The 27,281-nt window shown below is 33.6% G+C and overlaps 3 protein-coding genes and 1 long non-coding RNA gene across 4 annotated transcripts; 2 read left to right on the top strand and 2 right to left on the bottom strand.

The window, feature by feature from the left end:
- Positions 1-4,650: 4,650 nt before the first annotated feature.
- LOC107897274 (uncharacterized) lies at positions 4,651-5,553 on the bottom strand. Its single transcript, XR_001684095.2, has 2 exons — positions 5,168-5,553; positions 4,651-4,918 (listed from the first exon to the last, which is right to left on the bottom strand). It is a non-coding gene; the product is annotated as an uncharacterized lncRNA (long non-coding RNA).
- A 3,508-nt stretch (positions 5,554-9,061) lies between these two features.
- On the top strand, positions 9,062-9,667 carry LOC107895698 (interactor of constitutive active ROPs 4-like). Its single transcript, XM_016820934.1, has one exon. The coding sequence runs from the start codon at positions 9,062-9,064 to the stop codon at positions 9,665-9,667; it is 606 nt and encodes a 201-aa protein (XP_016676423.1).
- Positions 9,668-15,184: 5,517 nt separating this feature from the next.
- LOC107895699 (uncharacterized) lies at positions 15,185-15,991 on the top strand. Its single transcript, XM_016820935.1, has one exon. It carries the CDS (start codon positions 15,185-15,187, stop codon positions 15,989-15,991), a length of 807 nt encoding a protein of 268 aa, XP_016676424.1.
- A 9,655-nt stretch (positions 15,992-25,646) lies between these two features.
- Positions 25,647-26,171, bottom strand: LOC107896092 (uncharacterized). Its single transcript, XM_016821231.2, has one exon. It carries the CDS (start codon positions 26,053-26,055, stop codon positions 25,843-25,845), a length of 213 nt encoding a protein of 70 aa, XP_016676720.1. The 5' UTR covers positions 26,056-26,171; the 3' UTR covers positions 25,647-25,842.
- Positions 26,172-27,281: the final 1,110 nt, after the last annotated feature.

The raw sequence follows: 27,281 nt of genomic DNA, 5'->3' as shown, positions 1-27,281 counted from the left end.
GGTCCGTGTTTTAATACCCAAAAAAATTTAAAACACCAGTTGTTTTCTTTTCAGCTTAAAAAAATAAAAAATTTAAAACATTTTGGGTGCTGCCTGTCACATCAACGACACCAATAAATTTTTTTTCCTTTTTTCGTATACTTTTAAAAAATTGTATTTTCCAGTATTAAATACAAGTGTTGCCAATTGATCAGACAGTACCTGAATTTTCTTTTAAAATAAAGTGGTGTCGTCAATTTTTCAGGTGGCACCGGTATTCCACTATTGGTTTTGCCTATTCCCGCAAATATTATTCATGTTATCCTATTTTCATATTTATTTTTTTATATCATTCAAGTAAAAAACTCTTATAAAAATATTAAAAATAATATAACTTAATTTTTTTCCTTTTTTCTATAATATAACTTAATTTTTTTTTCTTTTTTCTATCTTTCCCTTTTTCCTTTATTTTTTTCTATTTTCCTTTTTCCCGTTTTTTAATAATAGAAAATATTTAAAATTTTTCATTAATTGCCTATTGTAATAATATTCGAACTTCACCTCAACTTCCTAACTCAAAAAACACAGAACTTCTAAGCATATAATGAGTTTATTAGAGTTGTTAAAGTAAGGATTTTCAGAGTTTTTGTTTGAAGCAGTTTAAAACCAAAGCTTCATTAGGCAAAGCCAAAATGAAATTAAATTGCTATAAACTCGAAAACATAACATTTCATTTCCAGAAAATAAATAAATCGGAACTAAAATATGAGGGTTATGGAAATCAAGAAAGCTCAATAACTGCTCCAATAATTACAAAAAATAGAGTACGAATCCATGCAAAGGAGTAACAACTTACTTTGCATAAGAACTTGGTAAGGTTAGGAGCAGGGATGAGTAGAGAATCGTGGTTGTCGGATTTAGGAGGGTTGGCATTAAGGTCAACCAAAACGATGACTTTGAGAAGCGGAAGAGGCGTATTGGAGCTGTCATCGCCGCCTGCGGCTACATCCACTTCGGGTTTTATGGAAACTTGGAAAGAAAAAGGGGAAAATGGAAAGGAAAAAATAAAAGGAAAATGAAAAGAGAAAAAATATTCTTAAATGATTTTCTATTATATTAATATTTTCCATCTTTTATAATTTTTAAAATTCAATTTTTTTAAATTTCTGAATTTTTTTTTTAAAATTCAAAGAAATTACCAGATTTCACCACTTAGTATAACTCTGGCATGGCAAGTGGCAAAGTTAACATTGTTTAGGGCTGCCATAGACAGTATTGATTTGAAGGTTTAATTGAATGCTTAATTTCAAGTAAGAGCTGAATTGAATGTTGTTGTGGATTGAGGTCTCAAATTATTTTCAAGGAATTTTTTTATATAATAAGTGTAAAAAAAATGTTGAATTGTATATTTAAAAAAAAAATTCCAAAACGATATAATAGAGGCCTTAAACAGGTAAATACCAAACCAAGTTTATCATACTGATTTGACTTCTTCATTTTTCTCTTAATTTGCTTTATGAGTTTCAAATATATACAATATGAAATTTATCTTCTTTAATTTGTAATTTAGTCAAATTGTCAACAAATTTCCAATTTGGCTCATTTTTTTAATTTAATTAGAATAAATTTATTTAATTCAACTCGACTCAAATTATATTTTACTTATCTCAATTAAAAATTTTCAAATCGAATTAAAATAAAAAAAATATGATTTATCAACTTGATTAACTCGAAATTTGTCGATTCAATTTGATGAATGATTAATGACGGCCTAATATTTGGACACAAAATGCATAACTAATTTACTTTGTAAAATGATATTATTGTTAATGAGTCGGATTAGATTGATTTTAATTTCTATTGGTTATTCTACTTTTCGGTATTGAAATGTTAACGAGCCGGAAATTATGATAAGATAATGTAGGCAAAACCTATCACTAGCTCTCCCTTGTCCTTAGTGGTCCGGTGTGCTTTTCCCATAAGCCACAATGAGGTTCGAGAGGTGAGCTGGTAAACAGAAAAATGAAATGGAAGGAAAATGTATGAAATATCAATTGAGGTACTTTAAAATACCTTTATTTTTCCTTTTTTAAAACAAAAGGAGTAAAATAAATAGTGTGCAAGCCTTGAGGGGCTAATTTGATGCCACAAGCTCAAATATTTTGGGGCAACACTCGACCGCAGTGGGACTAATATAATCAAACAGGTTTTGCAGGCACTGAAGAAAATACTATTTAATAAATTTCCACCAAAAACAATTCCTGCCATAACTGCTATAGTGTATAGTTGTAATTTGTAAGCTACATTTTGGAAATAGCGAAATCAATTTGAAAGAACGCACTAAAGCTAGAGAGTCAATCTGTATTTTGTATATTGTATACAATTCAATGGATTAAAAATATATCTCATCTCCTTTGCTCCTTCCTTTTCCTTTGCCCTGTCGGGCTTTGATTACGCTAGCTTCATTGCCAACCTTGAGTTGTCGGCGAGATGAGAGTGAGCATCTCTTTTAGGATGAATAATGCGTTACTTGTTGGCAGTGTCTTTGGTTGTGATGGGTTTTACCTTCCTTAGTGTTAGAATTGTTTTCACATTTTCACATTTCATGATGATATTGTGTGAAGAACCTCGTTCTCATTTGAGTGTTTTTTCTGGAATCTCAAAGTTGTTTAATTTATTTGAGTTTTTCACACTTACTGTTTCAAGACAATAAGAGGTGTGTCCATTGCAACAGAGTCAGGGCGTGACAGGGCTCTATCTATACTGGTGGCTTTTTCGCCTTAATGGTTGAACACTAACATATGGATGAGGGTTTCGATGCTTCCTTCTGATTCAAAGTTACTCTTTTCCCGAAATTGGATTTCAGGCCATTTGGGTATTCTCTTTGCTTTATTTTTACAATTTGTCTTGTGCTGGTTGTACATTTGTACAGGACTTGGTCCTCAATTGTTTGTAATGGAGGTATTAGGGAGATTCGTGTTTCTCTGAATAATAGTATTGAGAATATTAGTATAAGTTTACCTTGGATAGGGTATCTAATACAATTTATCCAACAAGTGACTTGTAGACATCATAATTTATAGAATGACAACGAGATGATATCATTTACACTTTAAATTAGTTATGGTTTTATTATTGTAAGTCAAGTGATACCATGGATAAGTCATGTACTCAACATATTAACTTTCGAACTATTACCTTAAGGGCAGATATTTTTAATATATCAAAGCACATAAGTCTTACACACATGGATATTCACTTACACAAGATTTAAGTATGTCACATTATATACGTCACAAGTGAATAAATTCATAAATAGATTAAGGATAAATTCAACTTGGATGTTGTCCAATATATTGTTAGCCTAGACAGTCACATTTATGCTTATATTTCTGGGAGTCAATTCAACTCTAATAGCCATAAAAAGTTCTCTTTCAAATTAAACTTATTGACAACACAATAGTCTTGACATGAATCATTTCCTTAATCTAACTCATGGTTATAGTCAATTTAGACGACTTACCGAGTCAAATAAACATGTTGTTAGTAACACTATTAAATTACTAAAAATTGATGTATTTTAGAATATTATAATTTTGATATAAAAATGATTCATTTTATTAAAATATTTTTATAATACAATTTTTATAAAAATTGATTGTATTACTATATGTAATTTTTATATCAAATTTTTAATATTTTAAATGTGATTATAGAAGATATACTTTACTCCAAGATACAATAAATTTTACTATCTAACAAAAATTAATAATTTTTCACAATCTTTTATGATTTCTAATATTTTTTAAAATTTTTTTACAATATTTTAAAATTTCTAATAGTTTTATAATTTTTTTAAAATTTTTTAAAAAATTACACATAATTTTATTTATATATATTTTTATAATTTTTATAATTTTTTTATAACTTTTTTTATACTTTTAAAGATATTTTACGATTTTTTTTTTCCAAATAATAGCATTATTGCAATATCAATGTATGCCACAGAAAATTTATGATTAGTTAGATATCTTAACTAATTTTTTTAACATCCAAATGACTGAACCATAAATGTTTAATACTGTTTAGGATTGAAATGAAAAAAAAAACTTTAAAGGTGAAAAAGAGTATGCTTTAGGCACTAAAATATTCCTTTAAGCATAAAAATTCTAGACTAAAAATAAATAATTGTAAAAATTGTTATTTGTTACAACAAATGTACTTAGAATTTGACACTTCCACAATGGCACAATCCATTTGTAAAATTCATGGATTTGGGCTTTGAATTTTTTGTGTATGATTCCACCATTCCCTGTTGAGTGGCCTATGAATTATTCCTTTTCCTTAGAGTTAAAAAATTAAATTGTGCAACCGATACGCCACCAACATCCTTGCCATTTGTGGTAGCGCTCTATGCTTCTTAACCTAAAGGTCAATGGTTCAAGGTTGGTTGGTGGCGATGATGGAACTATGATAATGATGATGATAATAATTTACTTGAAATAAGGTATTCTAAAATACCTTTTAATTAATTATTTTTTTATAAAAATATATAAAATAATTTAAATAATTAATTAATTGGGTGATATATATGTGGATTGTAATGTAGGTGTCATATTAATAATTAATTTTTTTTTATAAAAGGATATTTAAAATAATTAAAAAATAAAATTGTAAAACTTAATTTTTGCCTGGCCCAATACCCACAAATAAATAAACAGAAAATAAAACCCAAATAGGCCCAATAAAAAACCCCCAAACCTTAGCCCAAAATTACAAGCCCAAAAGTTTAAAATTTTCCAGCAAAATAAAGAAAATAAGAAACCCTAGGCTACTCCATGCGCAGCCACCGGTAGTCACCACACACTCCACCTCACACGTCCGCCCCAGCCCGCGTGTAGCACTCCCCACGCCTGTTCTCCCTCCACGTCTTCGTGACCTACGACGTGAGCAAAAAATAGCAAGGAACCGTTGTAAAAATGGCTATAAAAAGCCACGAATATTCTTTGTTTTGGGAGGTTTTTTTTAATACGAAAGAAACACAAAATCAGTAGAGAACAACTAGAAGAATATTTTGAAGGTGATCATTTATTGTATTTTATTTCTGTTTTTTTCTTCTTCTTTTTTCCATTTTTCTCCTTTTTTCGGATCCAAAACAAAGACGAGTTATAAAAGAGAGGAGTCTTACCGGAGTTACGTCGCGCTCCCGCCACTGGAAGGCCCTGCTCCGACCGTCGTAGTTGGTCTCGGCGGCGGTTGAAGGCTTGGTTATTAGCCTTTCGGCAGGAAACAAGGGGAGAAGGGGAAAGTTTTCAAGTTCTAAGTTTTTTTAAAAAAAAAAACAAAGTTAAATTGCTTTTTTAAGGAAAAAAAGGGATTTTGAAATAGGTTTTAAAATTTAGTAATAAAATAAAACAGTATTGGGGAAAGGAACAGAAGGCATTTTAACTTGGTCTATGCGCACATTCTCTTTAAATGGTTAATTTCCGCTTTTGGTCCATTCCCTTTTGCGCTGACTTATAATTAAAACCTGTTTATATTTTTCTTGTTTTCTAAATTGTCCTAGGAATTTGCACGTTTATTCATTTCAGTCCACGCTATAATGAATCGTTTTGGGGCATGGTTTATTCTTTTTTTTTCCTCTTTGCGAATTTGCGCGCGCTACATTTGGGTCCTGATTTTGGTTTTAACAGTTTATTTTATTTATTAATTGTCCCTTTTAGTTTGTTTTTATTTTAATTGAGTTTTTTTTTCCTTTCCATGTATAATTCATTATTTCTTAAATTTATTTGGCACTCAACTTTTAAAAATTTATTTTAATATACTTTTTAAGTTACCTAAATAATTTTGTACTTTGTTTTTATTTGTTTAAATTATAAAAATATTATTGTAAAATTCTATTTTATGCAGTATTGTTTTAAAATTCTTGTATAGTATTTAGTTAAAATATCTTTATATATTATTATTATACGTAAATATAATTTATGATAAAATTAACTCTATTCTATATACAATATTGTTTTCAAATTATTTTATGCAAATATTTTCTTTTAAATTTATTATATATATATTTCCTTTAAAATTTATTTAAGTACAATTTGGCATTCTTTTAAGGATCCTATTTTAAATTGTACATTTTATTTATTTTAAATATAGTGGTATCTTTGTATATACATTATTTACATTTTTTTATTATTTTCATATATATATATATATATATATATCATTAGTTAAATCAATTGGTTTTGTTTGAAATTGTGTTGTATATTATTTCTTCTTACATATTATATTTTAATAATCGTTTATATTATCAGTTTTTATATACATATAAGTTATTTCGAATTTTAACATGTTTTATTCCTTTGTATATTGTTCATATGGTTCTTTAAATCGTTTTGTGCTATATTGATTCCTAATTTTCATATTGTTTTGTGTATTATGTGTCATATTTTTTTGGTTTTCATACTGTATTTACATTTTATTGTTTCATGCATGTAGTTATGTTTAATTTCTTATTATTGCATCATGATTTTAAATTCCAATTTTTGCCCAACTTCATTTGCTTTTTACCCTAAAGTAAACTAAACGAATGTATTTTGAGCCGGTTTCATAATTGCTTATTTGAAAGCTCTTCAAAACAAGGCAATGTTTCGTGTTTGGAAATTCGGGAAATCCTGCCCTAACGTGCTGGGTTTCGATTTTTCCGTTTGGCTAAATAACGGAATACCCTTTTAAGATTTCGTTGCGTTTTGGAAATCATGAGGTGATCTCAGTTTTTGGAGGCTTAAAATATCGTGTCCTAACGTGCTGGATGTGGAATTTTATTTCTTCGGAATGAGTGAATCTTAAAATTCAACTCGAGTTATTCACACATTTGTAAGGGATCGTATTTTAATGTTTTTCCAAATTTTCAATATTAGGATATTAATTAATCAATTGGTATGCGTTACGAGGGTGCTAACCTTTCCTTGTGCATAATCGACTCCCGAACCCTTTCTCTTAATTTTCGAAGACCTAAAATTATTGTTTTAATAAATCAAATGTTTTATTAAAATAATCAATCTCAAGTGATCCGATTACACCTCAAAAAGATCGGTGGCGACTCCATAATTCGTTTTTAAAGTCGATCCCTGTTTTTCAAACTTTAAAAATGGTTTCGACAGCTTGGCGACTCCATTGGGGAACAATAAGTGAGTCAAGCCGTAAAATTGATTATTTTCTGTCCTTTTGTCAAAATTTTAAAATTTGGTTTTTAACATACGATCCTTTTATTGGTGTTATGGTTTTCATCATCTTATTCATGTTTTGTGTTGGAATTTTTATGTCCTCTCGCATTGCATTGCATAACCGTTGTGGTCACACCTTTTAAGTGGGAGTGAGAAACTATGCCTTTGTGAGGTTTTCACCTCTGTATGGGCTAGTGGACTGCTTCCAGGATACATCTGTACCTATGTCTTCGTGAGGTTTTCACCTCTGCATGGCAATAGGGAAATGTATTCCCCTGAACTGAACTCGATCCACATGAGCCTATAACAGGTGAGGGTTGAGGAATCTGCTGGTTCAGGTACCCTTTTCTTAGAACCAAGCCACATATAGTGAACTCTAAGAGCCCGCCCTAAATAGAGCTATGTTGAACCCTAGCGATTACCCAGTTAGGTGTTTGATTATTTTCTATTTTGCTTTGATTTTTATTTTTCGATACTAACTTATTGTGTTTTGTTGTGGTTATGTTTGCATGTCATTTCATATTAAAGAGGTGTCGATTTCTGTTCTGTTGCTAAATTAGAAAGCTTGTTATGGAGAGCGAATTTCTTGATAAAGTAGAGGATAATGCGGCTGTCCGTATGTGGTCAGAGAAGATGCAACTTGAGAAAGGGAATAGTTTAGCTGAGGGGTATACATTGGGGTTGTTGGACTTCATTGGCATCAATGTGACCCAAAACGAGTTCTAGGAATTGAGGGATATATAGGCTCGTTGGGATGATGAGACTAAGCAGTTGTTCTATCAAAGTTATAGTGAGTTGCCCTACTTGCTCAATATCAAGGTAGACAAGTACTTGTTTCGGGTTATGGCTCAGTTTTGGAACCCAGTGTATAGTTGTTTCACCTTCGAGAAGGTGGACTTGGTGCCTACTGTGGAGGAGTATACAGCTTTGCTTCGTTGTCCAAAGGTTCTAGTCGAAAAAATTTATTCCAAGGCTGCTAATGCCCCGGCTTTTGTAAAGAAGCTAGTGAGTATCACCGGGATGAGTGAACAATGGGTTACAGCCCGAATTCAGCAAAATGGTAATGGTAAGTGCATTCCTTGGGTGAGTTTGAGGGACCTAATCGTAGCACATCCAGATACAAAGAGGAAAGTTTACGTTTTCGCCTTGAGCATCTATGGTTTGGTAATTTTCCCAAAAGCTTTAAGGCATATAGATGAAGCAGTTGCTGACTTTTTTAATCGACTTAACAAACGGGTCACACCAGTACCTGCAATTCTGGCCGAGATATTCAGATCTTTGAGTGCATGTCAGAGGGCAGATGAAGGCAGATTTATAGGGTGTATGCAGTTATTGCTGGCTTGGTTCCACAGCCATTTCTAGAATGTGTATAAGGTTTCTTATCGGGTTTTTTTTCCAAGATTTACTCCCTATTAAAGGAAATAACAGCCATGTCCAGGAAAGATGACATATCAGAAGAGAATTGGATCGCGCTCCTCCGAAATCTTCAGGAAGAGGACGTTGAGTGGAGAGCTCATTGGTTTGTTCCTGATGAGATCCTCTATTGGTGTGGGAGTTTTGATTGGGTACCTCTGCTTGGAATTTTGGGAGCTGTTGGATATGCCCTTTTGCTTGTTTTAAGACAATACAGGTCAAGGCAGTTTATACCAATGACACATTGACTAGCCCAGAGTGAGTTCTCGTATAGGGAGAATAATTATTAGAAGAAGGTTCGAGAGATTTCTAATGCTTAAAAACAGATACGCTGGAGGAAGAGGTTGGCTGTAGGATCAATGACGACTTCTGAATATAAGGGATGGTTGAGTAAAAGGATCAATGATAATGTCCCTGTGCCAAATTTAGAGGGCATTTAATCGATGGAAGAATACTTGCAAGTAATCCCCTCTGAGCTAAAAATCATAAAACAGGACTTCGAAAAGATAAATTCAGAGTTAGGAAAAAAGATAGAACAATTGGAGGAGGAAAAGATACATTTGAGGTTGGATGTCAACGTTCAGAAACTCGAGACCGAGAAGTTGAGAAAAGGGAAAAGGAAGGTTGAAGAAGACTTGGACAGTTTGAAGACCAATTACAAGAAGCTGCGTATGTCGATGAGAATTGCTGGATTGGAAAAGACGTCAGAGCAGTGGCGACAAGAAGTTCAAGGGGAAAAATCTAGGGCTGATCAATGGGAGAAGAGGTTTCATGATGCTCGAGCACGTGAAAATGCCTTGAAGAAGAGCTTGGTTGAAGGCCAAGATGAGAGGGAGATGTTAGTAGCTCGAGTAGCGAAACTAGAGAAGGCATTACATCAGCACCGTAGTCGTAACTCCGACATTGAATTAAGAGCCAGCCTGAGCAGGATTGAGGATTTGAAAAGGAAGTTAGAAGAACTTGATTCTGCATTACAGAACTATGAACTTCGAATAAAATTTCTTGAGTCGAATAATGAGCAGTGGAAGGAACAGTTCCGTCGATCGTAGGACCAGGTCAGGGATAGAGATCATATCATGGGTGAAGTCGTGGCTCAAATTTGAGAATTGGCCGATCATTTGCAGACCTTAATGGTTCAAGCTGATGTACTGAGTGTGAAGTATAAGTTAGAGTCGGACCGGGGTCGTGAGCTGGCTAGCCTTCTTAAGAAAGTTAAAACTTTGGGCATTAGGGCAAAGTCGTATAGATGATCTATTTTATGTAAAGGATTTTGCTTTCTAATAAAGTTTTTTAAATAGAATTGAATTAGAATTGACGTCTTTTTATTTTGCATTCATCTCATGCATTTTCATTTCATCGCATCATGAGCATTAAATTTTACAAAAAGAACACTAATTAATTCGAAATCGTATTATAGTTATCCTGGAACATCAATACTACACATGGAAAAAAACCAAAGCTATGGATTAAAGATTTGAAAAATTAGAGCAAATGCAGAAAGAGATGCAGGATCAACTGCAATTACAAATGCAAGAACAGTTGGCCGAGATTTTGTAGGATATGAAGGATCATATGCTGGAATCTCAAAAGAATATGATGAACCAATTTTCTCAGCTACTAGCTGGAAGGCCAGAAAAAGGGAAGAGTCCCATTATCAATAATGAGGACGATAGTGAGATCCTTGCTTACCCACCAGATTTCACCCCAATAAATACCCCAATGCCACCATAAGGGGTGTCTGTCAATATCAAACCCCAATATCAGACTGATACTTCAGCACCCATAAATTTCCCAATGGCCTCGAGTTCTAACCCTGAAGATAGTCAGCCAAATCCTACAGTCCCTGATCTTGATAATGTAGTGGAAGTAGGAAGGGTAGGAGCGAAATTCTTAAAGCAGCTGGAAGACCGATACAAGTGGTTGGAGGAGAAATTCAAGGCGTTGGAAAGTACTGATTATCATTGCAAAATGGATGCTAAGGAGTTGAGCCTAATCCCGGATTTGGTACTCCCTCCGAAGTTTAAAATGCCAGAGTTTGGAAAATACAACAGAACTAGTTGCCTTGAGGCTCATATCATGATGTTTTATCGGAGGATGACTGGTCATGTCAATAATAATCAGTTATTGATTCACTGTTTCCAAGACAGTTTGTCTGGAGCTGCGACCAAATGGTATAATCCATTGAATCGTAGCTAAGTTAAATCGTGGAAAGACTTAGCACAGGCCTAGCGCCTGACAGAATCACGTTACAAAACATGGAGAAAAAGTCGAATGAAAATTTTAGGCAATACGCTCAGAAATGGAAGGAAGTTGCTACACAAGTCCAACCGTCATTGTTGGAAAAAGAAACAACCATATTTTTCATTAATACCTTGAAGACACTTTTTATTAATCACATGTTGGGGAGTGCGGCTAAGAGTTCGCGGACATAGTGATGTTCAGTGAAATGATAGAGAATGCGATAAGGTGCAAAAATATAGAGGCTGGGGAAAGAACCAAGAGTTCAGCCCTAAAAAAGAGAGAAAATGAAATCAGCAATGTAAGCATGGGTTATACGAAACCAATCACAGTAAACCAGCTGAAAGTGGTAGCCACGGGTCAGCAAGCTTCGCCAAGGCAAGAGCCCAATACAAAGCAGAACACAGAGAAGCCCCAGTTTACTCCCATTCCAATAACGTATCGGGAGCTGTACAAAAGTCTATTCGATGCACACATTGTATCCCCGTTCTACTTAAGACTGTTGCAACCCCCATACCCCAAGTGGTACGATGCAAGTGCCCAATGTGAATATCATGCAGGAATCACGGGACACTCGATAGAGAACTGCACCTCTTTCAAAAAGGTAGTTGAAAGGCTTATCAAAATTGGTGTTATGAAATTCAATGATGCACCTAGTGTAGGAAATTCGTTACCCAACCATACTAATAATGGGGTAAACACGATGGAGGAGAATTAAGTTAGATGTGGCAAAAGTGAAAACCCCGACGAGGGAGGTTTTGAAGAAGATGGTGGAAAGAGGTTTAATCATGCGAGACTTTAGGAGTAAATCCTGAGAAGAGGGAAACTATTGTGGGTTCTGCGAAGAGGAGGACCATGAGATTGAAACATGCAATGAATTCAGAACCCTGGTACAGGGTCTAATGGACAACAAAGACTTAGAGTTCTTTGAATTTGTTGAGGAGGAAGATGTATGCACCTCGGAGGAGGGTTGATAGAGAGGGTCTCTGAGGTTAATCACTCAGTGGTGATCATTTCATGACCGAGAATCAATGAAGCTGGAGCAAGAATGGCGCCAATAGTTGTGATTCAGAAGCCCGTGGCTTTTCCTTACAAGGATAGCAAAGGGTGCCTTGGAATTATAACTGTAATGTGACATCATCAAGAGAGGGGAGTCTGGTCAGCACGCCAGATACGAAAGCTGAGCCTGTAAAAGGGAAATATTTTATGTTTGAACAGGGGGAAGAGAGGAAAAAACCACTGGTTAATGAACCGGTAACTAAGGATGAAGCTAAAGAATTTTTGAAGTTCCTAAAACACAGCGAGTATAGTACTGTGGAACAGTTGCACAAGCAGCCAGTACGCACATCAGTACTAGCTCTGCTCTAAAATTCAGAGGTATACCGTAATGCGTTGATGAAAGTGTTGAACGAAACCTATGTCGTTGAAAACATTTCGGTGAACAAGCTAGACCGTCTTGTCAGCAACATAAGTGCCGATAATTTCATCTCTTTCAATGATGATGAGATACCGCCTAGGGGCATGGGATCCACCAAAGCTCTGCACATCACTACTCGCTGTAAAGGGTATACATTACTAGGGGTACTAATTGATAATGGATCGGCGTTGAATGTCTTACCCCTATCCATATTGAATAGGTTGCCAATAGACAGTTCTCATATGAAGTCATGCCAAAACATAGTGAGAGCATTTGATGGCACTGAAAAGAAGGTAATGGGAAGGATTGAGGTGCCTCTTCTGATCAAACCGAACACATACAAGGTAGATTTCCTAGTCATGGTTATCAAGCCTTCTTATAATTACCTATTGGGGAGACCATGGATTCATTCGGCAGAGGCAGTACCGTCATCGTTGCACCAAAAGCTAAAGTTGGTGACAGAAGGCCGGCTGATAACGATAAACGTAGAGGAGGACATTATTGCATCTATCACTAGTGATGCGCCATATATCAAAAATGATAATGAGGCAATAGAGTGTTCATTTCAGTCATTAGAGTTTGTAAACGCAACTTTCATCACTGAAGGAGATAGGGTTCTAATGCCAAAAATATCTGAGGCTACGAGGATGAGCTAGCAACTAACAGTGGGAAAGGGGGCATTGCCTAGAAGGGGACTTGGAAAGTATCTTCATGGACGAGTTGAGGTGCCAGTTTTGGCTAATAAATAGGATCGTTTTGGCTTAAGGTATAGGCCAGATGCAAAGCAAAAGAGAAGGGAGATGGAAAGGAGACAAGAGAGACGAAGAGCCCAATTGAGTAGGGCAAAGGTCAAGTGGGAATCAATGACTTTTCCCCATATTTCCAATACATTTATGTCAAGAGGAATTATCTATCCTGAGCCGAAGATAACAGGAGAAGGAATGGCCGAAGATTTGATGGGAAGCTTGAACATTAACGTCATATCTGAAAAGAAGGTGATGGAAAGAGACTTGGCAAACGTTCGCCCTTATGAGCCTGGAAGTGTTCTGAACAACTGGACTATGGAAGAAATTCCTGTAGTTTTTAGAGCTAATACAGAGTAATGTTCAAAACACACTTGTTGTTTTAAAGCTTAGAAATGATAAAAATCTTTTGTGAAATAGGGTCGTGTTCAAAACATCTTTATTTCAATACAAATACGCTTTTATGTCCTATTCTGAGTAAAATTTCTTTCTTTTCTTGCATTTCATATTTAATCATGCCATACAAATACGCTATTCTTAGATTCTTTTATTTTTCTTGGCTATCATTTCATGCCAATAATAGGTCTCTAGATATTAATGATATGAGTGATGCTGTTATGGACTCAGAGTTTTTTTTTGAGCGAGACATGTGTCTGGAAGGATCTCAAGATTTTGAAGATGATGAAGACTGTAGCTTACCTCCAGATTTGTTAAGGATAGTAGAGTACAGGGAGAAACAGATTCTACCCCATAAAGAGACAATCGAGAATGTGACCTTGGAAGAAGGGAAAGAGGTGAACATTGGAACTTGCATAAATTAGGAAATAAGACGGGACCTCATTGATTTACTGCAAGAGTTCAAGGATATCTTCGCGTGGTCGTATCAGGACATGCCTGGGTTAAGCGCTGATATTGCAGTGCATTGCGTCCCTATAAAAGAAGAGTATAAGCCTGTTCAACAAAAGCTTCGAAGGATGAGACCTGATGTTGTAGTAAAAATAAGAGAAGAGGTCTAGAAGCAATTTGATGTTGGGTTCTTGTAAGTTGTTAATTACTCAGAATGGGTAGCCAACGTTGTCCCCGTCCCTAAGAAAGATGGAAAAATGAGGATGTCTGTATATTATAGGGACTTAAACAAGGCCAGCCCAAAGGACAACTTCCCCTTGCCTCACATCGACACTTTGGTAGACAACACGGCAGGTTACTCGCTGTTCTCCTTTATGGATGTTTTCTCTGGGTACAATCAGATAAAGATGTATCCTGAATATATGGAAAAGACCACATTCATAACCTTATGGGGGACTTTTTGCTGTAGGGTGATGTCATTCAGGTTGAAGAATATAGGAGCAACGTATCAAAGAGCCATAGTAACCTTATTTCACGACATGATACATAAGGAAATTAAAGTCTATATCGACGATATGATCGCAAAATCCCGAACAGAAAAGGAGCATATACAGGTTTTGAGGAAATTGTTCCTGAGGTTGAGAAAGTTTCAGCTAAAGTTCAATACAACAAAATGTACTTTTGGAGCCAGTTCAGGGAAGCTGTTTGGTTTTATAGTCAGCGAAAAGGAAATTTAAGGTCGACCTTGACAAAGTCAAGGCTATACAAAAATTGACTCCGCCGCGCACTCAGAAGGGAGTTCGAAGTTTCCTGGAAAGACTAAATTATCGCTCGGTTCATTTCACAGCTGATTGAGAAATGTGACTTCATATTTCGCCTTATCATGAAACACAACCCAGGCATGTGGGATGATGAGTGCCAGAAAACCTTTGACAAGCTTAAACAGTATTTGTCTAATCCCCTTGTGCTAATGTCACCTAGTCCTAGTAGGCCATTGATACTGTTTTTGACAATATTTGACAATTTAATGGGATGTGTGTTCCGTCAACACGATGAGAGAAAGAAAAAAAAGAGCGGTATATTACCTTAGTAAGAAATTCACTGAGTGTGAAATGATATACTCGTCAATTGAGAAATTATGTTGTGCCTTAGTTTGGACCACTCGGAGATTGAGGTACTACATGTTATACCACACGACTTGGTTAATCTCAAAACTGGACCCTCTAAAGTACATGATGGAGTCGACTGCTTTAAGTGGAAGAATGGCCCGGTGGCAAATCCTGCTTTCTGAATTCGACATAGTTTATGTGAACCAGAAGGCTATGAAAGGGAGTGCAATAGCAGACTTTCTGGCCAGTAGAACTTTAGAAGATTACGAGCCTTTGAATTTTGATTTCCCTAACGAATATCTAATGTATGTGGCAACTACCGAAGAAGACATTCCAGAAGATCATTCTTGGAAACTGAATTTTGACAGGGCATCAAACGCTGTTGGTAATAGAATTGGGGCAGTCTTGATATCCCCAAATGGAGATTGTTATCCATTCACTTGTAAATTGGATTTTGATTTCACGAACAATATAGCAGAGTACGAAGCATGTATCATGGGAATCCTTGCAGCCATCGAGCGTAAAATCAAGGTGTCAGAGGTGTATGGGGGTTCTGCGCTGGTGATCTATCAGCTCAAAGGTGAATGGGAAACAAGAGACCCAAATTTGATCAACTACCGAGAGCTAGTTCTAGATTTAATTAAGGTGTTTAATGATATCACTTTCTTTTATCTCCTGCGAGACGAAAACCAGATGGCTGACGCCTTGGCTACGTTAGCTTCATTGATCAAAGTAAATAAACAGGAGGATATAAAGCTGATCCAGATGAGTATTTATGAGGCTCCAACTCATTGCTGCAATATCGATGAAGAAGAGAAGATAGATGATTGTCATTGGTATCATGATATTCTACGATATGTGAAGAACCGTGAATACCTTGATCAGACTACGAAAAATGATAAGAGAACATTAAGGAGGCTGGCCAGTGATTATGTCTTAGACGGGGAGATTCTGTATAAAATGAGGAAAGATCAGGTGCTGTTAATATGTGTTGACGCTGTTGAGGCTAAAAAAATCTAGAAGAAATCCATGAAGGTGTCTGCGATACGCATGCTAATGGGTTCACAATGGCCAGAAAAATCGTGAGGTTCGGGTATTACTGGTCCACAATGGACGGAGATTGCATCAGTTACGCTAAGAAATATCATAAGTGTCAAATTTATGGAGACAAGATCCATGTGCCTCATTCACCTCTTCATGTTATGACTTCTTTGTGGCCTTTCTCAATGTGGGGCATGGACGTCATTGGGCCAATTTCGCCGAAGGCTTCTAACGGACATCGATTCATCTTTGTGGTCATCGATTACTTCACCAAGTAGGTAGAGGTTGCTTCATATGCCAATGTCACAAAGTTGGCAGTCAGTAAGTTCTTGAATAAGGAGATCATATATCGATATGGCATGCTAGGAAGAATCATATTTGACAACGCGTTGAATTTGAATAACAGTGTGATAGTGGAAGTCTGTAGGGAATTCAAAATTAAGCACCATAGCTCATCACCATATCGCCCAAAAATGAATGGTGCGGTTGAGGTAGCCAATAAAAATATCAAGAAAATCGTGGGGAAAATGACTGAGACTTACAATGATTGGCATTAAAGGGAAAATGACTGAGACTTACAAGGATTGGCATGAAAAGTTACCATTTGCCCTTTATGCCTATCGAACATCTATCAGGACTTCTACCGGGGCAACACCTTACTCATTGGTTTATGAGATGGAGGCAGTTTTGCCCATTGAAGTCGAGATTCCTTCTCTCCGGGTTTTATCAGAGTTGAAGCTTGACGAAGCAGAATGGATCCAGTCCCAATATGATCAGCTGAACTTGATTGAAGAAAAGAGGTTAAAGGCTATCCATCATGATCAAATGTACCAGAAGCGAATGATGCGAGCGTACAACAAAAAGGTTCGCCCTAGAGTATTCCATGAAGGAGACTTGGTATTAAAAAAGATCCTCCCTTTGCAGAAAAATTTTAGAGGGAAGTTGATGCCAAACTGGGAAGGACCTTATGTGGTAAATAAGGCTTCTTCTGGAGGAGCACTGATATTAACTGAAATGGATGGTAAGAGCCTGCCTAACCCAAAAAATTTAGATTCAGTCAAGAAGTACTTCGCTTAAAAGGTGAAAACCCGCAAAGGGCGCCTAAAAAAAAGGAGAGGCCAATGTGAAAACTTGCAAAGGGCGCCTTGAGATCAAAGGGGTTTTGAATTGAAAACCCGAGAAGGGAAATTCAAATTTTGACTAGAGGGGAGACATGTGGTAGTCTTGCTACGCTAGAATTAACGAAGAGGAAGTACGTTACATCTTTAGGCATCGACAAAGTATTCTAGATCTTCTAGGCACGTGAATAGTACAAAATGGTTCTCATAGAGTGCGTACGGAGGAGCTCAGGCTGCGATATCTGGGGCACTTATTTTTTTTCCCTTTTACCTATTTTTTATACTCCGGAAATATTTGGTTTCTTTGATTAATCCATTCCTTTTTGGAATCTGTTTCTAATAAATTTCAGTTTTGTCTATCTTTATAATCTTTTTCAAGTGCTTATATTGAAATAATGATTAATGGACTATTAACACTTTCACAAGAGGAGTTTTGCCTATTACTTTAAAAGGCTTTAAACAGTGCAGGAACCTGGAATTGGACTTTTATTTAGAACTTGCCCAACTTAAGGGTAGGAAATATTTGAATCCAAATTGAGATTATCTCTTCGAATTTTTAGTTAAAGATATTGGTTGAACAGGAAGGATATTGCGTCAATAACAGAAATAAGCGATGTCAACCTAAGCATAAGAATATTCCTCATTCATGCAAATATCAAGTGTACAAATCAGGTCATGACACCCAAGGGGTGGTGTAATAGACTGAATTGATGAAAGATTCAGGTCCTATACTCCTGAGTTGTAGGTGAGGGTTTGGAGATGGTACGAACCTTAGGCCCCAGAAGTACAGTGAAATGGACCCTAAAATTGCAATGGGGCAAACAATTGAGCAAAATGGGTGTTTCTACGGGTCTTCTATTGGAAAAGGCTGGCTGAGCAAGAAGGCAGCATAATACGACAGTGATAAAACTCTGATGAATAACGAGTGATGACACTTTAAGTTTTTTAAAAAAGGAATCATTTTCATGACATTTCTACATTCATATCATTCATAACAAATATAGTTGGGAGTATTTGATTCATTTCGATCATAGCATCCTAATTACTTAACATAAGCATCACATCTAGTTAGGAGCATTTGATTTATTTCGATCATAGCATCCTAATTATTTGGCATAAGCATAGATATATGAAACCGAGTCTACAGGTCATGTCTCAAAGGACGGTGTAGTAACATTGAAGAAGTGAACCTTATCTTCCTGAAGTTGAAGTGGAGCAGGTTGAAATGACAAGTCTTATCTCATTGAAGTTGTAGTGGAGCAGACTGAAGATAGTGAATCTTATTTCCCTGAAGTTGCAGTGGAACAGATTGAAGCTATAAACAGATCTTATCTCTCTGAAGTTGCAGTAGAGTAGATTATGGTAAACCTTATCTCCCTGAAGTTGCAGTGGAGCATGTTGAAGTGACAAGTCTTATCTCCCTGAAGTTGCAGTGGAGCAGGCTCAATATGCAAGTCTTATCTTCCTGAAGTTGCAGGAAGCAGACTAAGTTACAGATCTTATCTTCCTAAGCAGTAGTAGAGTAGATCGAAGATGGCGAATCTTATCTTTATGTATCGACAATGGAGTAGATTTTAACCACCAACCTTATCTCTCTAAGGTAGCAAGAGAGCAGGTTGAAGGTACAAGTCTTATCTTCCTGAGGTAGCAAGGAAGCAGACTGAAAATTACAGATCTTATCTTCCTGAAGTTGCAGTAAAGCAGGCTCAAAATTACAAGTTTTATCTCCCTGAGGTCGCAATAGAGAAAACTGAGGATGTAGAATGGATTGAAGGCACAATTCCTATACCCCTGGAAGATGCAGTGGGTTGGAATGGGGCTACTTGAAGAAGATAAGCATAAAGAGGTCGAGATGTGGCAAGATCGGGCAAAATTGGCCTTTTTGTAGTCTTTGCTTCATTCTCGTTACACGACAACAAGCAAAGAAGGGCAGCTATAAAACCCAATTTTTACTTGGCCCAAGACCCACCAATAAATAAATAGAAAATAAAACCCAAACAAGTCCAACAAGAACCCCCAAACCTTCGCCCAAAATTACAAGCCCAAAAGTTCAAAATTTTCCAGCAAAATAAAGAAAATAAGAAACCCTAAGCTACTCCATGCGCAGCTACCGGTAGTCACCACACACTCCACCTCACACGTCCGCCCCAGCCCGCGTGTAGCACTCCCCACGCCTGTTTTCCCTCCACGTCTTCGTGACCTACGACGTGAGCAAAAAATAGCAAGTAACCGTTGTAAAAATGGCTATAAAAAGCCACGAATATTCTTTGTTTTGGGAGGTTTTTTTAATACGAAAGAAACACAAAATCAGTAGAGAACAACTAGAAGAATATTTTGAAGGTGTTCATTTACTGTAATTTATTTCTATTTATTTCTTCTTCTTTTTTTCCCATTTTTCTCCTTTTTTCCGAACCAAAACAAAGACGAGTTATAAAAGAGAGGAGTCTTACCGGAGTTACGTCGCGCTCGCGCCACTGGAAGGCCCTGCTCTGACCGTCACAGTCGGTCTTGGCGGCGGTTGAAGGCTTGGTTATTAGCCTTTCGGCAGGAAACAAGGGGAGAAGGAGAAAGTTTTCAAGTTCTAAGTTTTTTTTAAAAAAAGAACAAAGTTAAAATGCTTTTTTAAGGAGAAAAAGGGATTTTGAAATAGGTTTTAAATTTTAGTAATAAAATAAAACAGTATTGGGGAAAGGAACAGAAGGCATTTTAACTTGGTCTATGCGCACATTCTCTTTAAATGATTAATTTGCGCTTTTGGTCCATTCCCTTTTGCGCTGACTTGTAATTAAAACCTGTTTATATTTTCCTTGTTTTTTAAATTGTCCTAGGAATTTGTACGTTTATTCATTTCAGTCCATGCTATAATGAATCGTTTTGGGGCATGGTTTATTTATTTTTTTCGTCTTTGCAAATTTGCGCGCGCTACATTTGGGTCCTGATTTTGGTTTTAATAGTTTATTTTATTTATTAATTGTCCCTTTTAGTTTGTTTTTATTTCAATTGAGTTTTTTTCCTTTCCATGTATAATTCATTATTTCTTAAATTTATTTGGCACTCAACTTTTAAAAATTCATTTTAATATACTTTTTAAGTTACCTAAATAATTTTGTACTTTTTTTTATTTGTTTAAATTATAAAAATATTATTGTAAAATTCTATTTTATGTAGTATTGTTTTAAAATTCTTGTATAGTATTTAGTTAAAATATCTTTATATATTATTATTATACGTATATATAATTTATGATAAAATTAACTCTATTCTATATACAATATTGTTTTCAAATTATTTTATGCAAATATTTTCTTTTAAATTTATTATATATGTTTCCTTTAAAATTTATTTAAGTACAATTTGGCATTCTTTTAAGGATCCTATTTTAAATTGTACATTTTATTTATTTTAAATATAGTGGTATCTTTGTATATACATTATTTAAATTTTTTTATTTTCATATATATATATATCATTAGTTAAATCAATTGGTTTTGTTTGAAATTGTGTTGTATATTATTTCTTCTTACATATTATATTTTAATAATCATTTATATTATCAGTTTTTATATACATATAAGTTATTTCGAATTTTAACATGTGTTATTCCTTTGTATATTGTTCATATGGTTCTTTAAATCGTTTTGTGCTATATTGATTCCTAGTTTTCATATTGTTTTGTGTATTATGTGTCATATTTTTTTGGTTTTCATATTGTATTCACATTTTATTGTTTCATGCATGTAGTTATGTTTAATTTCTTATTATTGCATCATGATTTTAAATTCCAATTTTTGCCCAACTTCAATTGCTTTTTACCCTAAAGTAAACCAAACGAATGTATTTTGAGCCGGTTTCATAATTGCTTATTTGGAAGCTCTTCAAAACAAGGCAATGTTTTGTGTTTGGAAATTCGGGAAATCCTGCCCTAACGTGCTGGGTTTCGATTTTTCCGTTTGGCTAAATAACGGAATACCCTTTTAAGATTTCGTTGCGTTTTGGAAATCATGAGGTGATCTCAGTTTTTGGAGGCTTAAAATATCGTGTCCTAACGTGTTGGATGTGGTATTTTATTTCTTTGGGACGAGTGAATCTTAAAATCCAACTCGAGTTATTCACACATTTTTAAGGGATTGTATTTTAATGTTTTTCTAAATTTTCAACATTAGGATATTAATTAATCAATTGGTACCAATTTTGGGCATTACGAGGGTGCTAACCCTTCCTTGTGCGTAACCGACTCCCGAACCCTTTCTCTTAATTTTCGAAGACCTAAAATTATTATTTTAATAAATCAAATGTTTTATTAAAATGATCAATCTCAAGGTGATCTGATTACACCTCAAAAAGATTGGTGGCGACTCCATAATTCGTTTTTAAAGTCGATCCCCATTTTTCAAACTTTAAAAATAGTTTTGACAAAAATAATTTAAATAATTAATTAATTGTTAATATGATATACATATAGATGTCACGTCAATAATTAACTTTTCCATCACGTTTATTAGAATATATATTAGCTTATTAATTAACTTTTTACTAAACTAAATAGACTTAAATAGTTTAAGTCACTCATTCTTAAAGTAAATTTAAATTAATAAAAACTTATATTAATATTACAAAACAACATAAGCCTACATAACGGGTGAATTATCAATATATGTTGAAAAAGAAAGAAAATTAAGTAATTTTGGTGGGTGTGTTTTTTTATTAAAATTTATTGATTTATATTTTTTTAGAGAAGAAAAGAAAAAATGTCTTATAGGGCGCGTTTTCAGCCATGTCAGCTAAAAACACGTCCTATAAGATGCATTTTCACTAAGAAAAGATAATTTAGCTCTTTTAGTTAGATGGTTAAATGTTAGTGTTTTTGTCATTTAAGTATTGGGTTCGATTTCTCTCCTACTCACAATTATATTTTTTTATTTCATGTTGTTTATAACTTATTATTATTATTTTAATTAATATTTTTGACACATTAGTTCTTTTGGTTAGGTGGTTAGATATTTATGATTTCATCCTTGAGTCTTAAGTTTGTTTCCTCTCATAAGCATTTTAATATGTATTATTTATTTCATGTTGTTTCAAGCTTTTTATTATTTTAATCAATGTTTATAATTAATAAATATATTGTTTTCAAGTTTTTTTTTAATTTATGTTTTTAATTAATAATTCTTTTAATGTGTGTATTTGAAATATTGTTTTCAAGCATTTTAATATGTGTATTTGGAATATTTACTAAAAATAATGATATTTGTAATAAGTATTTGATTTTATAAATAAAAGAGTTATTAATTAAAAAGATTAATTTAAAAAAAAACTTGAAAATAATATATTTATTAATTATAAATATTAATTAAAAAAATAATAATAAACTTGAAACAACATGAAATAAATAATACGTATTAAAATGCTTATAAAAGAAATATGTATTTAAACATAATTGAATTCTCGCCTTTCTGTTAATTAAATTAAATTATTAGTCTAGTAATTCGGGCCATTTCATACTAAAATCTTAAATACATCCACCTCCCAACCACATTGACGTTTGAGTCCAAATGCATGACTAATTCTTAAACACAACCACCATGGTGACATTTGAATTAAGACATAAAAAGAAATACTATTGTTGCCATGTTCGCTTATTCCCATATTGATTTGTGGAATCCTGATGTGTTGAAAATAATATGCAGAATGTCTTATCGGCTCTTCTCTTGTCCCCAATGGTTACGTGTTTCCCACTTCACCTTGACATGGGTATGCAATGCAAACCAAATGAGGTCTTCTAAAATACCTTGAATCATGCCAATTTAGATTGAATTAATATGAGTTGTTAGTTTATTTATAATCAAATCTGAATTTAAATTAATTAAATTTGCATTTTTAAGCGTAAAATACGTAATAACTTTTTTTATTTTAATAAGAGTGAAATATTAGAAATTAAATCTAAATTTTAATGCCTAACAATATAATAATTTTATCATTGGATTGAGAGATAGTTAACAAAATCTAAAATAACTTAGTGAAGGTAATATAAGAATTGATTGGGTTATTAACACAGAATCCCTTTTTACTTGAGTAAGTAAAAGACTATCCCAAGCTTATGCTATTTCTACCCTCATTTTCTTTTGAATTTCAAATAGTATTCAAGATCCTTTCTTTTCAATTATCTAAAAAATCACTTAATGAAAGTAGATTATTTTTCCATTCTTTTTTTTTATTTATTTAAAAAATTCGATGATCCCTTCCCCAACCAAACATGAATTTTTTGATTCATTTGGCTCTCCCACTCAATTATTTCTTATTTATTGGCCAGTATTTTTTTTTCTAATGTAATGGGCTTAATTCTTCAACATATGAACCTTTTCCTGATATCTTCCCATTCAATTACTACTTAGTAATTATTATAATGGTAAAATTGTTTTCTTAAAAAAATTATATAAAATTTTTAAAATAATAAACTAATATAATAATAAAATTGTGCTTTAACCTCTTAAAAATTATAATACAAACGTTAATCTCTTAAAAATTATAATTTAAATTTCACCTAACTTCATAGCTAATAATAAAATATATAAGGATAAAATATGCCATAAGTCACTGTACTATTAGAAAATTTAGACTTCAGTCCTTATACTTTTATTTCTATGAATTTTTCAGATTTTAAATCCAGGGCCATTTGTTAACAGTAGTGTTAAAATTATTTTATTAATTTTATTGGTGTGACATTTTAAAATTAAAAAAAAAATCACATGATAACTATGTTATTAGAAAAGTGATGCTATAATTAACGTTGAATTTAACAGAATAGTTTTAACACGATTAATAGTTGTACTTGAAATTTAAAATCTAAAAGGTAAAAGGATTAAACTCTAAATTTTTGAATAGTACTGGATTTTAAGGCTCTTGCATCCATTTTATAGCGGGAGACATTGAAATGGATTTGAATAAGTACTAGCTTTCCTCTTGTCCTCAATGGTTAGGAGGTTTGCCGCATAGCCTTGTCAAGGTTCGAGAGCCGGTAACCAAAGGGAAATTAAACTAAACAGAATTAGACCATATTAAATGATAAAAGAGGTATTCTAAAATACTAGAAGAAAAATAAAATGCAAATGAATATTTAAAATATAATAAAATTTCAATTTGAGCTACCCAAAATATGTTAAATATTAAAAATCATAATAAAAGCTAGTGCGTTGATCCATCGAATTGAAAGAATTAAAACGTACATAAAATTATTTAGTATTAGCTTAGCTGAACAGTTTACCCTAGTCTTTAACAACATTAAAAAATGTGATGTGATTGATGTCACATGCTGAGAGTGCACCACATCACCGAGAAAATTCACAAATGGGAATATAAAGAAAAATAGAGAAATTCTAAAGTTTTTAAAATGGAAATCAGAAAAAAAATATAGAACTACATAAATATCCCAGAAGTTAAATTTTTTTAAAAATATGTAAGATTATTTTAGCAGTTTTCTTGATTATTTAAACATATTGGACCTAAGGGTTTGTTCAATCACTGAAACTGAGCTTTTGGGTGCACACGATGGCATGAAACAAGCATGGCATGTGGGGTTTAGCAAGGTGGTGCTGAAACTTGACAGTATCGAGGCTATCCAGTTGTTAAAGTGCAGTCCGTCTGACAACTATAGGAATGCAGTGGCTCGGGACATCCAGAATATGTTGAAGCGTAACTAAGTGGTAAAGGTGAAGGCATGTATATCGAGAGGGAAATAGAATAACTGATGCATTGGCGTCATCTGCATTTAATCGGTCTTTGGGACTCAGAATTTGTACACAACCTCCGGAGGAAGCTTTGCGGGTTCTACATGATGATATGTAAAGGACAACGATACCAAAGATGTGCATATGTGACCTTTCGTTGTTTCTCTCTTTATTTACGAAAACAAAAAACAAAAAGAGAGAGTATATTTTATATTTTCTTGTAAAAAATACTTTTTACTAATTAATTTTTTTTTGTCTCTTATCTCTGCCATTCATATCCAACATTTCATTTTTTGGATGGACAAATATGAAAATATGTATTGCTTGCCGCATGGATTAGCTCATTCTTTAATATGATGAAAGAATGAATATTACAGGAAAGGTGAGAATAGAGTATAAATATTAATCTCATCGAATTAGCCTTTCATTTTAACCCAACTATTGAAAAATTGATCCTCATGATTATTCTATCCCTCCAGTTTTAGCATTAAAATTTTCAGTTCTTTAAAGTGGTTTAATGAGGAACTTCTAAAGTTTTTGAAGAGCTTAACTACGCAAAAGGCAGGTGGGAAGGGAGTAACGACAGCCTTTCCAGAAAATATATGCTACAGCTAACAGCTCAGTTTAGTGTTTGTGGCAAACAGAAAGTAGTAGAAAAGACCTTATTCAACTTATTTATATTTTATAAAAATGGAAAATAAGCTTCACTATTACACCTTCTCTAGCAAACAACAATGAACAAAATATTGAAGAAAACTAAAATTCCTTCCTTAGTATCATAATGATCAATCTGATAAAAATATTCCCGACGAAATTATTATTTCCTATGGAATTTCTGTAGGTAAAAAACTATTACCGCCGAGATTTTCCATCAGAAATAATATTGTTAGAAATGAAAACTTCCGTCGGCAATAGTCATTCCAAAGAAAGTAAAAAGAACATCAAAGGAAAAAGAAAAAGCTAGCCTTGTGTTTGAGGGTTTAATAGATCATTCGATGTGTATGTGAACACCAACTGCAATGACCAAGATGGTGATTATGCAGAAGTATATTATGGCATGAATGAGGATGGCTATTCCACTTGTGCACATGTTCCCGAACTCTATCACTCGAGTCCTCGACGGCAGCTGGAACAACAGCCCTGGCGACAATAGGATGAACAACCCTACCGCCACAAACACAGGTCCCCAATCCGCACTCATGATTTTGCTATCGATGCAAAGGGATCTCTAGTTTTTTTTTTCTTTGAGAGTTCTGGTCTCTTCCAATACAGATGGGAAAAAATGAAGAGGCGTTTGGAATACATTATGTAGGGGATGAATGGAATTAAATTTCTTGTTGGCAAAGGAGAGGGATATGATGCTAAACTTAGCGAGGAAGAAGAGATTTGAGTTCAAAAGGGAGGTAAGGTATTGTAAAATGTTGCTTCATGAAGAAAGAAAAAATTTCATTGCTTTATTGCTTTAACAAAGATAAAAGAAATGAATCTGGGGTTTAGCTTTTTTTGGTTTCATATAGTTAAATTCTTAAAATATATGATATTTAATAAAATTGGGTTCAAAATTTGAGGTTGAAAATTTGCAATCCCTTTTGTCATAGCAAGTTTGAGTTGGAAACCTAGTATTGTAATCCCTTCAAGTCTTTTCTTGTATATACAAAAATGAACGAAATGAAATGAAAAGCAGCTGATTGCGTAAAGGTAACTTTTTTTTTTTTTTTTTTTAGGGTGGGGGGTTGGCACGATAAAGTTAAGGTCTTTTGTATGCGTGTATGTATTATATCATGTTTTAAATTATTTATTTATTATTTTTTTGTCGAGAAATCATTTATTTATTGGTCTCATGATTGATTAATAAAACATAGCTTTTAAAGTTTCAATATATCTAATTTTCAAGGGTTAATATATTATTTGTCACAAAAAGTTGCATCTAATTATCAATTTGATATCTAAAATATTTTTTGCATTTTGATACTTGAAATTTTCATTCTGTTAACAATTTGTCCTAGTCCTTAATAAAATTCAAAAAGATGATGCGACTTGTTGAGAGTGTACCGTTTCATCAAATTTTATTTTCTTGAAATACATTAAAACAAAACTCACAAATGGATATATAAAAAATTAGGAAAAAAATCAGAAAATTTCTAAATTTTTTTAAAAAATCAGAAAAATATAGAGTTACATAAATATCCCAGAAGTTAAAAAATATTTATTTTTATTTTTTTAAAATACATAAAACACAAAAAGAGAGAAAATACAAAAAATTTGGCAAACAAATTCAGAAAATCTCAAAAAATTTTAACAAATACATAAAAGACATATAGAAAGTTATATAAGATTTCCACATTTGAAAAAATATTTTTCTAGTTAAAAAATACATATAAATTAAAAAATATTGAAATTGCAAAAATTGTCAAAAAAATTCAGAAA

This window comes from Gossypium hirsutum, chromosome A10 (assembly GCF_007990345.1).
Source record: "Gossypium hirsutum isolate 1008001.06 chromosome A10, Gossypium_hirsutum_v2.1, whole genome shotgun sequence".
In the NCBI taxonomy this organism is placed as follows: domain Eukaryota; kingdom Viridiplantae; phylum Streptophyta; class Magnoliopsida; order Malvales; family Malvaceae; genus Gossypium; species Gossypium hirsutum.
This window is presented reverse-complemented; position numbering and strand designations above follow the sequence as displayed.